General features: G+C 42.5%; 1 protein-coding gene across 1 annotated transcript; it reads left to right on the top strand.

Annotated features, from left to right (window-relative positions):
• Positions 1-1,629: 1,629 nt before the first annotated feature.
• LOC127332023 (uncharacterized) lies at positions 1,630-2,821 on the top strand. The gene has a single exon (XM_051358275.1). The coding sequence runs from the start codon at positions 1,645-1,647 to the stop codon at positions 2,440-2,442; it is 798 nt and encodes a 265-aa protein (XP_051214235.1). The 5' UTR covers positions 1,630-1,644; the 3' UTR covers positions 2,443-2,821.
• Positions 2,822-14,374: the final 11,553 nt, after the last annotated feature.

Genomic DNA, 14,374 nt, shown 5'->3' with positions numbered 1-14,374 from the left:
TATTTATTTATTTAATAATAGATGGATCAAGCTGCACAAACCACCAACTAGCGTCCAGACCCTTGCGGCGGACTACTCACTAATATGTTTTTGTTCAACAAACCGAAAAAACATCTAATATGTTGTTCATAGCTATAACTCCTTGATTAGCTCGATTAATAGCAATTCAGACGATTACGACACGTAAGTAAGTGATTACGTGACAGGTACATATCCCCTTTCATCTGGTTCATGTTTTGTTAGATTCTACAAAAAGATTCAAAATATAAAAAGCTCCAAAATAATAATAAAAATCGAGAAATTGAATAAATAGACACTAATAATTAGTCTAGTAAACTTGAGACATTTTGTTTGCCCGTTAAAAATGTTTCAACACTTTTTATCAGATCCATTCAAGATTTAGTCCGTTCTTCAAACTTTAGAAAATCTTTAGAGAAAACTTTAAACGGTGTCTGAAATTTTGGTCATTTTTTGGTAGATTCGGGCAAATAATATTGCAGAGACTTTTAGCAATAATAGAAAGCTTTGCCACTTTTTCTTATTCGGCCAATTTGTGTTTATTCATTTCTTTTTGTCAAACCCTTGAAAATTTACAATAAATAAAAATAGATACTAATTAATCTGGAAAATTATGAGACGGATGACATGCAACTTGTTACATGCACGGGCCCAGTTGCCATGCTTGTTTTTAATCGAGAAAATTTGTTATTTAACAATATCTTTTTGAGATGAGAACGTCGTCTTTCACCAAAAAAAAACCCGCCTGTATGACACACCATAGCATCAAACTTGTGGTTTGATCCGCCCTCATAACCTCTCAATCACATGTTTGTTATCTACTTATCTTTATTGGTGATATCTGCAATTAATGACATGAAAATTGGGCGGAAATCCACTTTGGCTCCTAGAAGTATATGAACCCATTGCGTGAAAACCATATTTCAAAATGTCAAAAAATTATGCCAAAACATTTCACGTGTGGTAGACATATTATGCTCGTACACAGAGTTTTAAGGAACATTTTTTGTGGTCTGCGTAGAAAAGACATTTTTATGAACCGGAAATTATACTTCCGATTATTTTTTTGACATTTTTAGCAATTTAAGCAAAGAAACAAATTATCCAGACCTAGTACATGTCGCAACCTTTATGGCTGCACAGTGCGCTCTCAAGTCCTCCTCACGAGAGATATGTCGAGATTTTCTTGGAGCCTTGGGTCCCCGGAGAGCCATTTCTGCAATAAACCGAATCCGCCAGAAACGAATAGGTGGGTGACGGACTGGGATGCACGTAGTCCGGCCAGTTGGTTACTTTACTATTGCCGGCGAGCTAGCTAGCTCGGCACACTCCAGTTTCCTCGAAGCTTCGCGCTCATCTAGCCGTCCGATGCGATGCGATGCACCCAAAATGTCAAGCCCGTCATCAAATCCCAACCGATCCATCCACTCCACACGATCGAATTGATCCGGCACCAAACCACAGCTACCACCCGATCCTCGACCTATTCCTGCTAATTTCCTCCCAATTCTTCCTCTCATGCCCGTTGCTTTCTTGGTATTCTTCAAGTCCCGTTCATATTTTTCCTGTCGAACCATCCCTGTCAGCCTGTCACGGTGGCGAAGCACGGAGGCAACTTCCTCCGCCATGCAAACGCAAAGGGAGCTTCCTGGCGACCGGACTTGTTTACTCCCCGATATTCCAGCCTCAGGTCGTCATATAAACCCACGCCATTCCCCACCATATCTCCACACACATTCAGCAGCAACTTCATCTGCCGATCCTCAGCTTGTACACGCGCGCGGCATTCTTGCTCTAAACTCTAGCGCGATGGCAGAGCCGACGGCGCCACGACCACTCCTCCGCCGCGTGCTCTCCTTCCGGGAGCCGCTGCTGGTCATCCCCTACCTGATCAGCTTCCTTGCCACCGCTGCTTCCGCCTTCTTCCACAGCTACGCCTCCTTCCTGCAGTCCTTCGCCAGGTCCCTCGCCGTCGTCCCCTCTCACGCCGGCTGCGCCAAGTGCACGTACGCGTCGTCGTCGTCAGCACCGTGCTGCGCTGATAACGTGGTGGTCGGTGCCGACGAGGAGGACGAGGACGAGGAGGTGATGAAGGAGGAGGTGGAGGCGATCATGGCCCGGATAGGGCTGGGTGTGAGCGGCACCGGCGAGGGTCTCAAGGCCAGCATGGGCCGCGCCGAGGTGACCCGGCTCTTCGACGCCGAGGAGCCGAGCTTCGCGGAGGTGCGGCGCGCCTTCGCCGTGTTCGACGGCGACAAGGACGGGCTCATCGGCGCGGCCGACCTGCAGGGCGCGCTGGCGAGGCTCGGGTTCCGGGAGGACACCGCGTCCTGCGAGGCCATGATCGCGGCCGCCAGCCGCGGGAGCGGGAGCGGGATGAACCTGTTCCAGTTCGTCACCTTCCTCGAGGACGGCCTATGCTAAAAACTGATGGCCGATCTTTCCCGTTTCGCGGCTCGGCAGAAGATGGGAGTGTGTTTGTTGTTGTGTTTGGTTTTTTCCTTCTGCCGGGATCAATCGAACTGGGGCGGATCGATGGATTGTGCAACACATTAACCGCACTAATTCTCTCAAGTTTTATTAATGGAACGAAGAAGCAGAAGTGGTTTTGCCAATTGATCATAAATAAGTTTGGCAATACCATCATCTCATCTCAACAGTGTGCTGTGCATTGCTTCCGATTCGATCGGAGCACGATCTTTCGCTTCATTTTCAAGCAGCGTGGTGGTCACACAATGACTGTGTCTCTGTAAAGTCTTGTCAAAAAAACAAGGATGAATGACAGTTCAAACTTGGAGCAGTACATGATCTGGGTGATCCAGTCCAATTCACAGGGCTGAATCTCCTTTTCTCCCGATCGATCTCGTCGCGTGCGAGCGTGCGTCGACATCGCAGGCTGCTTCTTCTTTCCCGCCAGGAAGCTTCCTTGCAGCTGCTGCTGTGTACGAGCTGGAAATTCTGGTTGAAGTTGACATGGACAGAAACAGAACTACAGAAGGGTCCAAGCTTGCGCAGCCAGCCAGCCCCTGTTTAACAAGTGTGTAGGTGGAGCCGTGCGTGCTCCCAGCGTGAGAAAGAGCGGTTGAGCGTGACGCGAATCGTGCTATAGGGACTTCGTACACGTTGTGGAGAGTCGGAAGCTGCGAGGAAGCAGAGCTCAGTGCCGCCGGCCGTTGCGTACACTATTTGCCGCCGGACTATGTTACCGTACACAAGTCACAAGGCGTGGGTGAACTTTTTGTTGTTGTTGAGAAAAACAGCATGACTTTGCTCCGTAGCTTTATTAATCAAAAAAAAAAGATACATTGTTGATTAACAAAGCAACAATAAAACTCGGGAGGTCATCAGCCCGAACATTATGGTGTGTATCCATCTCTCTCGACAAGCGATCAGCAAGCAACAGTGCTTGCTTCCCTATTGCAGAAGCTAAACCCACAACTAGTGAAAATAGAACGCTGAACATAAATGTAATCGAAAATTGCAGCAGCTGCCGTAGATGAAAAAAAACTCGATTGCAAAGCTTCAACAACCTGCAAACAATCCGATTGAATGATTATACGATCACATCCGATCTCGTTGGGCAGTGCAATACCCCTGCTGATAGCTCTTGCCTCTGTCGTGTTTGCTTGTTCCAATCTCATAGTGAATTGGGTTGTTACATGCAACAATGAATCTCCCTGCATCATCTCTCTGATCACCGCTCCAATTACATCAGAGTGAGTCTCCGAGAATCATAACTAGCATCTACATTTGTCAACACAAAACCTTCTCTCGGTTTACTCAGCTCTTGTATTATTAGTAACAATGATTTGAATTGACAATGCCGCGTGGATTGCCGATGGGACTTTTTCATCATGAACAAATTGTTTTCGTGTCCGCCATATGTACAAAGCAAACATGAGGATTGTCTCCTTTATCATTTCCTCCGTATTGTTTCGAATGATCAGTTTCTCCAATACTGTACTTCCTGATATGTCATCTGTCAAAAATCCCTAGTTTCATCCACACTTCCTTTGCCTTTCCACAATCAAAGAGAGTATTTCTAATATCCGCACAATGGATGTTGTAACGTGGACATTGACTTGACACTGGAATATGTATCTTTTTTTTTTTGAACATGGGAGACCCCGAAGGACCTAGAGCTTCATTGCAGTCAAAGCGGTGGAGGTACAAATTACAGAAAGGGTCGAAGTAAAAAATGAAAATTACAAACTGACCATTACAATTTGCACAAAGGACCCTAAGAAAGTAACAAGAAAAGCAATCCAGTCCAGCTCCTTCTCCACCACAGCAGGGCTCGCCGTAGTCAACCTGCATGCCGTCGGGGACAAGACCACTTGGGGCATGGAGGTGGGAGCCAACTATGGCGCAACCAGAAAACCTCCGCTGGAGGTTGATTGAGACCTGGAAGTGACGGTCGTACGCCATCGCTCGAGGTTGGAGGGGCCGCCTTTCGGCCATGTAGAACGGCGACAGTGGCGCCGTAGGGAACCTCCAGTTGAAGACCTGGAAGTGACGGTCGTACGCCATCACTTGAGGTTGGAGGGCCCGCCTTTCGGCCATGTAGAACGGCGACAGTGCCGCCGTAGGGAACCTCCGGTGAGAAGCTACGCCGCTCCCCTGATGCAGATCCAGTGGGCAGCTGACCAAGAGCCGCGCCCCCTCCCCAATCGCGCCACCATGACGGATCAGGGAGAAAAGCTTGCAGCTCCGGTCTTGACCACCAGATCCCGCCGAATCAGCCATATTTATGGAGATCTCCATGTTCTTCCACCACCGAAACACCGGCTCCGACCATCGGAGCACCTAGAAGCAGTGGAAGAAGATGGTTCATACGTCTCCAACGTATCTATAATTTCTTATGTTCCATGCTAGTTTTATGCCAATAGCTACATGTTTTATATGCACTTTATATCATATTATGGCATTTATTGGACTAACCTATTAACAAGATGCCACAGTGCCAGTTTCTGTTTATTACGTATGTTTATTGCAGAAAAGGCCCAAAAACCAAAGTGCTCGAAAAAATCCAGAAAAATTACAGAAATTCTATTTCGCCAGAAGACCCACGGAGCCAGAAGGGCTAGGCCAGAGGAGACCCATGGCCTCCTCCCCATCCACTGGCGCGGCCAGGAGGGGGGCGGCGCCGCCCTATGGGGTGGGGCCCTCGGGACTCCACCGACGCTGCCCCTTCGCCTATATATTGCCCCAGATGCGAAAACCCTAAATCATCCAGTCATATTCCACCAAGGGTTCCGTAGCGCCGCCGCCATCGACGACAAGTTTCGGGGGACGGAATCTCTGTTCCGGCACGCCACCGGGACGGGGAATTGCCCCCGGAGTCATCTCCATCGACTCCATTGCCATCTTCATCGCTGTTGCTGTCTCCCATGATGAGGAGGGAGTAGTTCTCCCCTGAGGCTGAGGGCTCTACCGGTAGCTATGTGGTTCATCTCTCTCTTCCATGGTGTGATCTTTATGTGATCATGAGCTTTGTAATCTAGTTGAATATGTAGATGTTACTCTTGTCTATTATGCACTCTAGAGGTTACTTTAATATGAACTCCGGAGTCACTCTCCACGGTGTGATGGTGACAGTGTGCGCATCGTGTGTGATTCCTTTATGACGTTGTGGAGCTTGTTTACTCCGGCTTGAGGTGTGCTTTTGCAGCCCTACATAATGAATGGTGTTTGTTATCCAACAAGAGAGTGTTTGAGAGTAGCATTTATTTATTCAATTATGTGATCATTGTTGAGAGTGTCCACTAGTGAAAGTATGATCCCTAGGCCTTGTTTCTAAGCATTGAAACACCGTTTCCAACAAGTTCTGCTACATGTTCGCTTGCTGCCATTTTTATTTCAGATTGCAATTGCTACTTATAATCATCCATATTACTTGTATTTCACTATCTCTTCGCCGAACTAGTGCACCTATACATCTGACAAGTGTATTAGGTGTGTTGGGGACACAAGAGACTTCTTGTATCTTAATTGCAGGGTTGTTTGAGAGGGATATCTTTGACCTCTACCTCCCTGAGTTCGATAAACCTTGGGTGATTCACTTAAGGGAAACTTGCTGCTGTTCTACGAACCTCTGCTCTTGGAGGCCCAACACTGTCTACTGGAATAGAAGCGTGCGTAGACATGAAGCTATTTTCTGGCGCCGTTGCCGGGGAGGTAAGGTAAAAGGTACTCACATCCTCTGCCTACTAAGCTATTTTCTAGCACTGTTTCCGGTGTGTGAGTGCTCGAAGGTATCTCCTTTAGATTCTGCAATTTTATCTTTTTGTCTCTTGTTTTTATTTTCACTAGTTAGGCTTAATGGAAAACAACAAAAAAATTAGAGATCTTTATGAAATTTATATTGAATTAGGACATGATGTGTTTGAAGAGAGAATTAAAAAACCCATGGAACTTTGTTTGCAAAATAGTTGTAGCAATGTTTTTAGCATGAATTCTTTGAACACTATAATTTTTGAAGTTACACTTGTTTTGTCTTCCTATGCTACTCACTTTGTTCTTCATTGACTTGTTTTATTACAAGGCTCCTATGCATAGGAAGAGTGTTAGATTTAAACATGTTTTATATATGCTTCTTGATGCTCTCTTTTCAACTCTCATCTTTATAAGAGCATCATGAAAATTATCATGCCTAGCTAAAAGGCTTTAAAGAAAAGCGGTCTTGGGAGACAACCCATTGTTTTATTTCTGCAATTTTTGTTTTATATTTGAGTCAAGGTGCTTGTTACTACTGTAGCAATACCTTTGTATCTTTATTTTCTTGCATTGTTGTGCCAAGTAAAGTCTTTGATAGAAAGTTGATACTAGATTTGGATTTCTGCGCAGAAACAGATTTTTTAGCTGTCGCGAATTTGAGTTTTCTCTCTGTAGAAAAATCGTAAAATCCTGAAAAAATTCATGAGTAATCCTCAGATATGTACGCAACTTTCGTTAAACTGGAGCTTTTCCATCTGAGCATGTTAAGTGCCTCGAAAAAATTCGTCTTTACGACTGTTCTATTTTTGACAGATTCTGCCTTTTATTTCGCATTGCCTCTTTTACTGTGTTTGAGTGGATTTCTTTGCTCCATTAAATTTCAGTAGCTATGGGTAATGTCCAGAAGTGTCGGTAATGATTGTGTCCATGCAGAACATGTGAATTTTTTATTATGCACTAACCCGCTAATAAGATTACTTCGAGTTTGATGTGAAGGAAGTTTTCAAGGATCAAGATAGAAGGATGATATTACATGATCAAGAAGAGTTAAAAGCCTAAGCTTGGGGATGCCCCCGTGGTTCATCCATGCATATTTCAAGAAGACTCAAGCGTCTAAGCTTGGGGATGCCCAAGGCATCCCCTTCTTCATCAACAACTTATCAGGTCACCTCTAGTGAAACTATATTTTAATTCCGTCACATCTTATGTGCTTTACTTGAAGCGTCTGTGTGCTTTTATTTTCGTTTTGTTATTTTAATTCTCTGAATAAATCGGATCCTAGCATGCTTGTGTGGGAGAGAGACACGCTCCGCTTTTTCATTTGAACACTTGTGTTCTTCGTTTTACTTTAATATTCATGGCGAAAGCTGAAAGCCTCAGCATTGATTGTTATTTGGTTGGAAACAGAAAATGCTTCATGTGGTAATTGGTATATTGTCTTGAATAATTTGATACTTGACAATTGTTTTGAGCTCTCAAGTAGATCATGTTTAAGCTCTTGCATCATGTAGTTTAAACCTATTAGTGAAGAACTACCGTAGAGCTTGTTGAAATTTGGTTTGCATGATTGGTCTCTCTAAGGTCTAGATATTTTCTGGTAAAAGTGTTTGAGCAACAAGGAAGACAGTGTAGAGTCTTATAATGCTTGCAATATGTTCTTATGTAAGTTTTGTTGTACCGGTTTATACTTGTGTTTGATTCAAACAACCTTGCTAGCCAAAGCCTTGTACTGAGAGGGAATGCTTCTCGTGCATCCAAAACCTTGAGCCAAAACCTATGCCATTTGTGTCCACCATAACTACCTATTATGTGGTATTTTCTGCCATTCCAAGTAAATACTTCATGTGCTATCTTTAAACAATTCAAAACTTTATTACTCCTTATTTGTGTTAATGTTTTATAGCTCATGAGGAAGTATGTGGTGTTTTATCTTTCAATCTTGTTGGACAGACTTTCACCAATGGACTAGTGGCATATACATCCGCTTATCCAATAATTTTGCAAAAAGAGCTAGCAACGGGGTGCCCAGGCCCAATTAATTAACTTTCATTAATAATTCTCTTCACATGTTTTTCCCTGATTTATCAGTAAGCAACTTAATTTTGCAATAGACACTCCTCCATGGTATGTGAAATGTTGGAAGGCACCCGAGGATTCGGTTAGCCATGGCTTGTGAAAGCAAAAGGTTGGGAGGAGTGTCATCTATAAATAAAACTAAAATACATGTGTAAACAAAAGAGAAGAGGGATGATCTACCTTGCTGGTAGAGATAACGTCCTTCATGGGAGCCTGAAAGATCGAGATGTCGCCTAGAGGGGGGGGTGAATAGGCAATTACAAACTCTCGCGGATTTGTCTTGTAAGAATGCGGAATTAAACTATCGTTTAGTTTATAAGCACAAACCCTAAATATGCTAAGCTCAACTAATTGTAACAATAGCAACTAGAGCTAAGCAAGATAGGCACAAGATATATGTAGCACAAGTGATAGCAAGATATATGTACTTCAAGCACGATGGCTATCACAAGGAAAGAGAGCTCGGGTATAGAAATAACCGAGGCACGCGGAGACGAGGATGTATTCCCGTGTTCCCTTGCTTTGCAACAAGGTACGTCACGTTTGGAGGAGTGGAGGTCCCACGAAGGATTCCCCGTGCCACGAAGGCTCACCCTATTCTCCGAACCACACCCACGAAGGATAATGGCCCTTTCCTTATGGTTAGCTTTTCCTCCGCTCCGGAGATGGCAAGCTCCACAACCACTTCACAAGCTCCACGAAGGAGAAGCCCGGGCCTCTTCACAATCTTCTTGAAGAGATCACCGGAGCACCAATCACCAAGCCAACTAGGAGGTCACCCTCCAAGAGTAACAAGCTCACGGTCTCTCACTCGAACAAATCGTGGTGGAGAGCTCAACACTATGCAATGATGCAAAGCAAGAACACCGGAGGTGTTCAAGTCCTTCACACTCAAATCCCACCAAAGCAACGAATGCTAGGATGAGATTGGAGAGGAAGAACAAGGGGAAAAGTCAACCAAAGACTCCAAGATCTAGATCCCAAGAGATTCCCTCACTTAGAGAAGAAATGGATCGGTGGAAGTGTAGATCTAGATCTCCTCTCTCAAATCCTCAAATATGAGCAAGAGTGGTTGGAGGAATCAAGGGGGAGAGCAAGTTCTTCAAATAGCAACAATGGAGGTGAGAGAATAGGAAGAACTAACTACTCAAGGTGGAAGAAAGGTCTATTTATAGCTAGGAGCAAATAAAACCGTTGGGGGGAAAAAGACAAGAAAAAAGGCAGAAAAACGGGCCAGAAAATGTGCCCAGCCGGTTGACCGGAGCTGTGGCCGGCCAGGCCGGTTCCAGTCCAGCCCAGCCGGACCAGCAGCTGGCGAGGCGCGCGCCACGCTGGGCGGCGGAAAGGCCACAGGCCGCGCGGGGCAGCCAGGCCGCGTGGCCGGCGGCGGCCCAAGAGCACGGCGGCGCTGAGCCGGGGCCGCGCGGGCGCGGGCCGGATGGGGCGGCGGCGGTTACGGTCCGGTCGGACCAGAGGTGGAGCTGGGCTGCCCGGCGCGTGGGCCGGTGGCCGCCCGATCGACCGGGTGGGCCGGCATGCGGTCCGGCAGGCCGGGCGGCAACCGGCCGCCTCCCCCTTTTTTTCTTTTCTTTTTCTTTTTCTCTTTTACCTTTTCTTTAATAACTATTGCTCCCGAACTCCGATTAACATGAAACCAATTTTGTTGGAAAGATAACGGCGAATAGAACCCCAACAAAAACTGGAAATATGGAGACTCCTCACAGAACATTTTAGATGATTTTAGAGAGGGAGTCTCCCACCGTCAAGAAACGGTGAAGACGTCCAAACTCGAAAACGCAATAGAAGATGCATGCGGATTCCGTTTTCGATGAACTTGGGCTTGTTGTAAAGCTAGCAACAAGCTCAAGAACCTCACACAGAGAAACACCAAGAAGCAATAAGGATATGCAAAGTATGCAAAGGATTGAGCTCCCTAAGACGATGTGATCAAGTTACTTAACCGAAAGCCCCTCTTAATAGTGCGGCTATCTATCCTATAATCCGGTCTCCCAACATCCACCTTGAGACCGGTAAAAGGAAAACCTAGCAAGTCCATACCTTTGCCTTGCGCATCCCGCTTGATCTTGATGATAACTCTTCAAGCTTCACTCAAGCCGGAATGCCTCACTTGATCAATGTTGCTTCGTGAAGACTCACAAATACTCTCCCATACACTATGATGGGAAAGCCCCATTATATTGATGCACATCTTCACATGTCCATTATCACCAAATGGACGGCAAGCTTCAAGCATGTGATTCACTCAAGATGCTCATCTTGAACTTGCCCAACTCAACCTTGTATCTTCTCATACTCACATAAGATAGAGCATGGCTAATATTGAGTTCCACATAAGAACTCCATCTTCATTTCTTCTTCTTGATCATATCACATATATATCTTCATACCGATGATCTTGATGCCAATACACAAGGTATACCTTTATCTTCATGGCATCCATACTTGAATCCAACACATGGAGAGCAAGTAGTACCTATGGAATATTGCTTCATATAAACTCAATGAAAACATTAGTCCATAGGGGTTGTCATTAATTACCAAAACCACACATAGGGGCAATGTACCCTTACAATCTCCCCCATTTTGGTAATTGATGACAACCACAATAAGAGGGTTTATATAATGAATATTAGTGACAAGTACGCAACTTATCCGAGAATAAGTTGTATACAAGAGGTTGTATTTGATATGGTCAAGTAACACAAAGCTACTAGCCCATATCAAAAACCGGCTCTACTCACACAACTACAACAAATGCAATGGATGTGAGTAGAACCAATATATATAGAGAAAACTCCCCCACAATGTATGCACGTGTGATGAACATGAATTCATTGCATACATTGTCAAGATTAACCTTTGGGATAGTTTCCACTATATATATACAACCATGCAAGACATGTAAATATGGAATGCATGAGAGGCAAAAACACTTAAGCACAAACCAAACTTAAGAATAAAACCATTCCCTTAAACCCTCTAAACTTCTCCCCCATTGGCATCGATTGTCAAAATGGGTGAAAAATTTAGAAGGCCAATATAATATGAGTTCCTCCCCAAAGTGTGCACTTCTCATAATTTGAGTGGAATCAAGTGCACATATCCAATGATGAATACTTGAAGGAAGTCAAACTATATTGAGGATCAAAGATTGCATAAAGATAACATGGTGAAGTGAGCTTCAACAAATAAAGCAAGCAATCAAAGATCCAATTGGACAAACAAAGATATCATGATAAGAAAGATATAGTGCTCTAAAAATAAGAAAGCTCCCCAAGGTTCGTGCACAATTTATAATGTTTGCATTTGAATACAATATGCACAAACATGGAATCCTTACTCCCTATATACCATTTAGAACACAACAAAGATAAAGAGAATATGCTTATCAAGAACAATTTGAGTCCAACAATTACGAGATATGAGTGCATGAAGAGAAACAAATAAACCAAGCACTCATAAATCTTCTTTACCAATAACACTAAAATCAAGAGGATAAGAAGATAGTTGGCAAAGAACAAGGATATCAAGGTGATGGATTAACGCTCTTATGTATATGAGTTTCTAAAGTGGACAAAGTGATCCATAAAGAAACATGCACACACAAGAGGTTAACAAAATAGATAAGACGAGATATCCAAGATGAAGTCATAAAATATACCAAAAGATGTTTGCTTAAGAAGCATATATAGCCTATGGCTCCAATTTTCACTTATGGTATATGAATGAACTTCAACCAAGTTAAACCTCAAAAACAACACAACTAACAATAAGGGAAGTAGAGCTAGTTGGAGTGTTTTGAGAAAGGCAACAAGTATCACAAATACGGATTTATTTCACAAATTCATCAATATTGCACACAAGAGCTCTTTGAGGAATTGATATGCAATAAATTGCTAGAGGGCATATTTGTGATAGGTGAATCATAAAATATGATATATATATATAACCTATCATATGCATCTTCTCAAATTACTCAAATGTTCAATAAGAAGTTTTACTTTAAAAGGGTTTTTCAAGAACCGCAATATTTTCGAAATAAATAATTTCATGCCAAGATACAACCTACAAGAGGTTGGATGCTATATGAGAGTGCATGAATAAGATACTTGTTACCGAGATAGCAATGACTTGATGTAGTAGATAAGAGTTCATTGATCATCCTAGCTTGACTCCAATTCTCATATGGTGATAACACCTTCCTTATAGATGAGACAAGCCTCCATTGCATCTCCAATGTACCTAAAACATTATTCAAGTACATCTTGGTCCCCAAACTTATTGGGTCCAACATGGTTAGACTAACCACAATATATAGGACACACTCCATATAAACATGTGCATATTTAGATGAAGTTTGAATTTCATGCACATCTTAGCCATTTAGGATTTGATGGAGTATATCCTACATAATGGATCGAAAGAAAGCAAGCATGCTACAAGTATAAACAAATTACATATAAGCATGCACCAAAACTTTTAAAGATCCAAGAAAGATATACTTTGGACAAAACACCAAAGGAATTAAATAAGGCATAGAGGTGTCACAAAACAAATTTGTTGTCCAAATTATATCTAAGAAGCAAATCACAAAAGATTTGTTCAACAAAGTTCAACAAATGAACTAAGAAGAGACCATTGAGCATAAAGGATGAAATAAAGCAAACACGCTCAAAGATCTTATCTCATTCAACATATAAAGCATAGAAGAAGGAATGAGATAGCAAAACTCCCAAAGGAGCAAGGTTCGAACAAATAAACCAAACCCACTACACTTTTAAACAATGGCACAATGTACCGTAAGGAAAAGGTATGTATTCCAAAACAAACACTTGATATGAATCAAGGGGATTTATCAAAAGATTTTTCAAAGGGACAAGGAAGACATATGGGAGTTATAAAGATTTCTTGGAATAAAATAAGGAAGTAAGAAACAATCCAAGGTGAAGATGATCCAAAAATTCAACCACATACAAGGTTATCAATTGTCAAAGACAATGAGTATATTGGAAATAATTTCCGGTGGAGTATTGACAATGATAGTAAGGATCAACTTCACAATAAAAGGCATAGGATAAGTATATAGAATTATGCACTATGCACGAATGAAGATTCTTGATAACTTCAACTAGTCACACAATCACGCACGGGAATGATTAGAATAACTTGAAGCAAACGGTGTCCCAAATAAGATATAGAGATATGTATTTGAGGAAAAACCGCACCAAGAATTTCATATTCAAACAAGAGCCCACAAGATGAGTAATAAAATATTTTTATTAGGAATGGAGCTTGTTTGAGCAAACATGCCACCTAGGAGCAAGATAATTAAGAGCATCAACTCTAAGTGGCATAACCTCATATGTTCACATTTTCTAGGCTTGTGATATGTACAAAACATATTACTCCCCCATAATGTGATAAAACATTTCTTCTAAATAAGAGGCAACTAAAATTCAACTAGAGATGATTAATGGATATTTAGAATTTGAATTTCTCATGAGTATGACACACCACATGGTGACTAGATAATCTTGCAATATCAATACTAAGTGGTGGTACTCATGTACACTCATTTTAAAGAAAGAGAGATGCACAAAGCATATCACTCCCCCAAAATGGGATGTTCCATTAATCACTTCAAAGAGAGCCAAATAAGATATCATTAAGATGCATTAGGCTCAAAACAATACACAAGTATATGATGAGTCAAACTAACATACTTGAATACACAAGATAGGTAAGTAAGACACAACACATACATACACATATTTGGTACAAAACCAAACATGCAAAGGGGCAAGTAACTTACAATAAACATGAAGAGTTGAAGTATAAGTTACCGCAAAGAGGAACATTGGATATAAGATATAGATGATAATCCATACGACTTGGCTTGGTAAAAATATAATATATGAAGATCCCTTAATTCTTCATGAAGTAGCCAAGTCTCCAATGACCTCCACTTGTACCTATTGATCAAGTTTGAGATTGTTGGTCCCCAACCAAGTTGGGTCCTAAGAGGTTAGTCACAATAGGCTTG

The sequence above is a fragment of the Lolium perenne genome, chromosome 2, assembly GCF_019359855.2.
Source record: "Lolium perenne isolate Kyuss_39 chromosome 2, Kyuss_2.0, whole genome shotgun sequence".
Taxonomy (NCBI): domain Eukaryota; kingdom Viridiplantae; phylum Streptophyta; class Magnoliopsida; order Poales; family Poaceae; genus Lolium; species Lolium perenne.
The sequence above is the reverse complement of the archived record's forward strand: the minus strand, read 5'-3'. Positions and strand labels throughout refer to the sequence as shown.

Bases quoted from the DNA above. Each gene is read 5' to 3' on its own strand.
- LOC127332023 (XM_051358275.1), top strand. From the start codon at position 1,645: ATGCAAACGCAAAGGGAGCTTCCTGGCGACCGGACTTGTTTACTCCCC.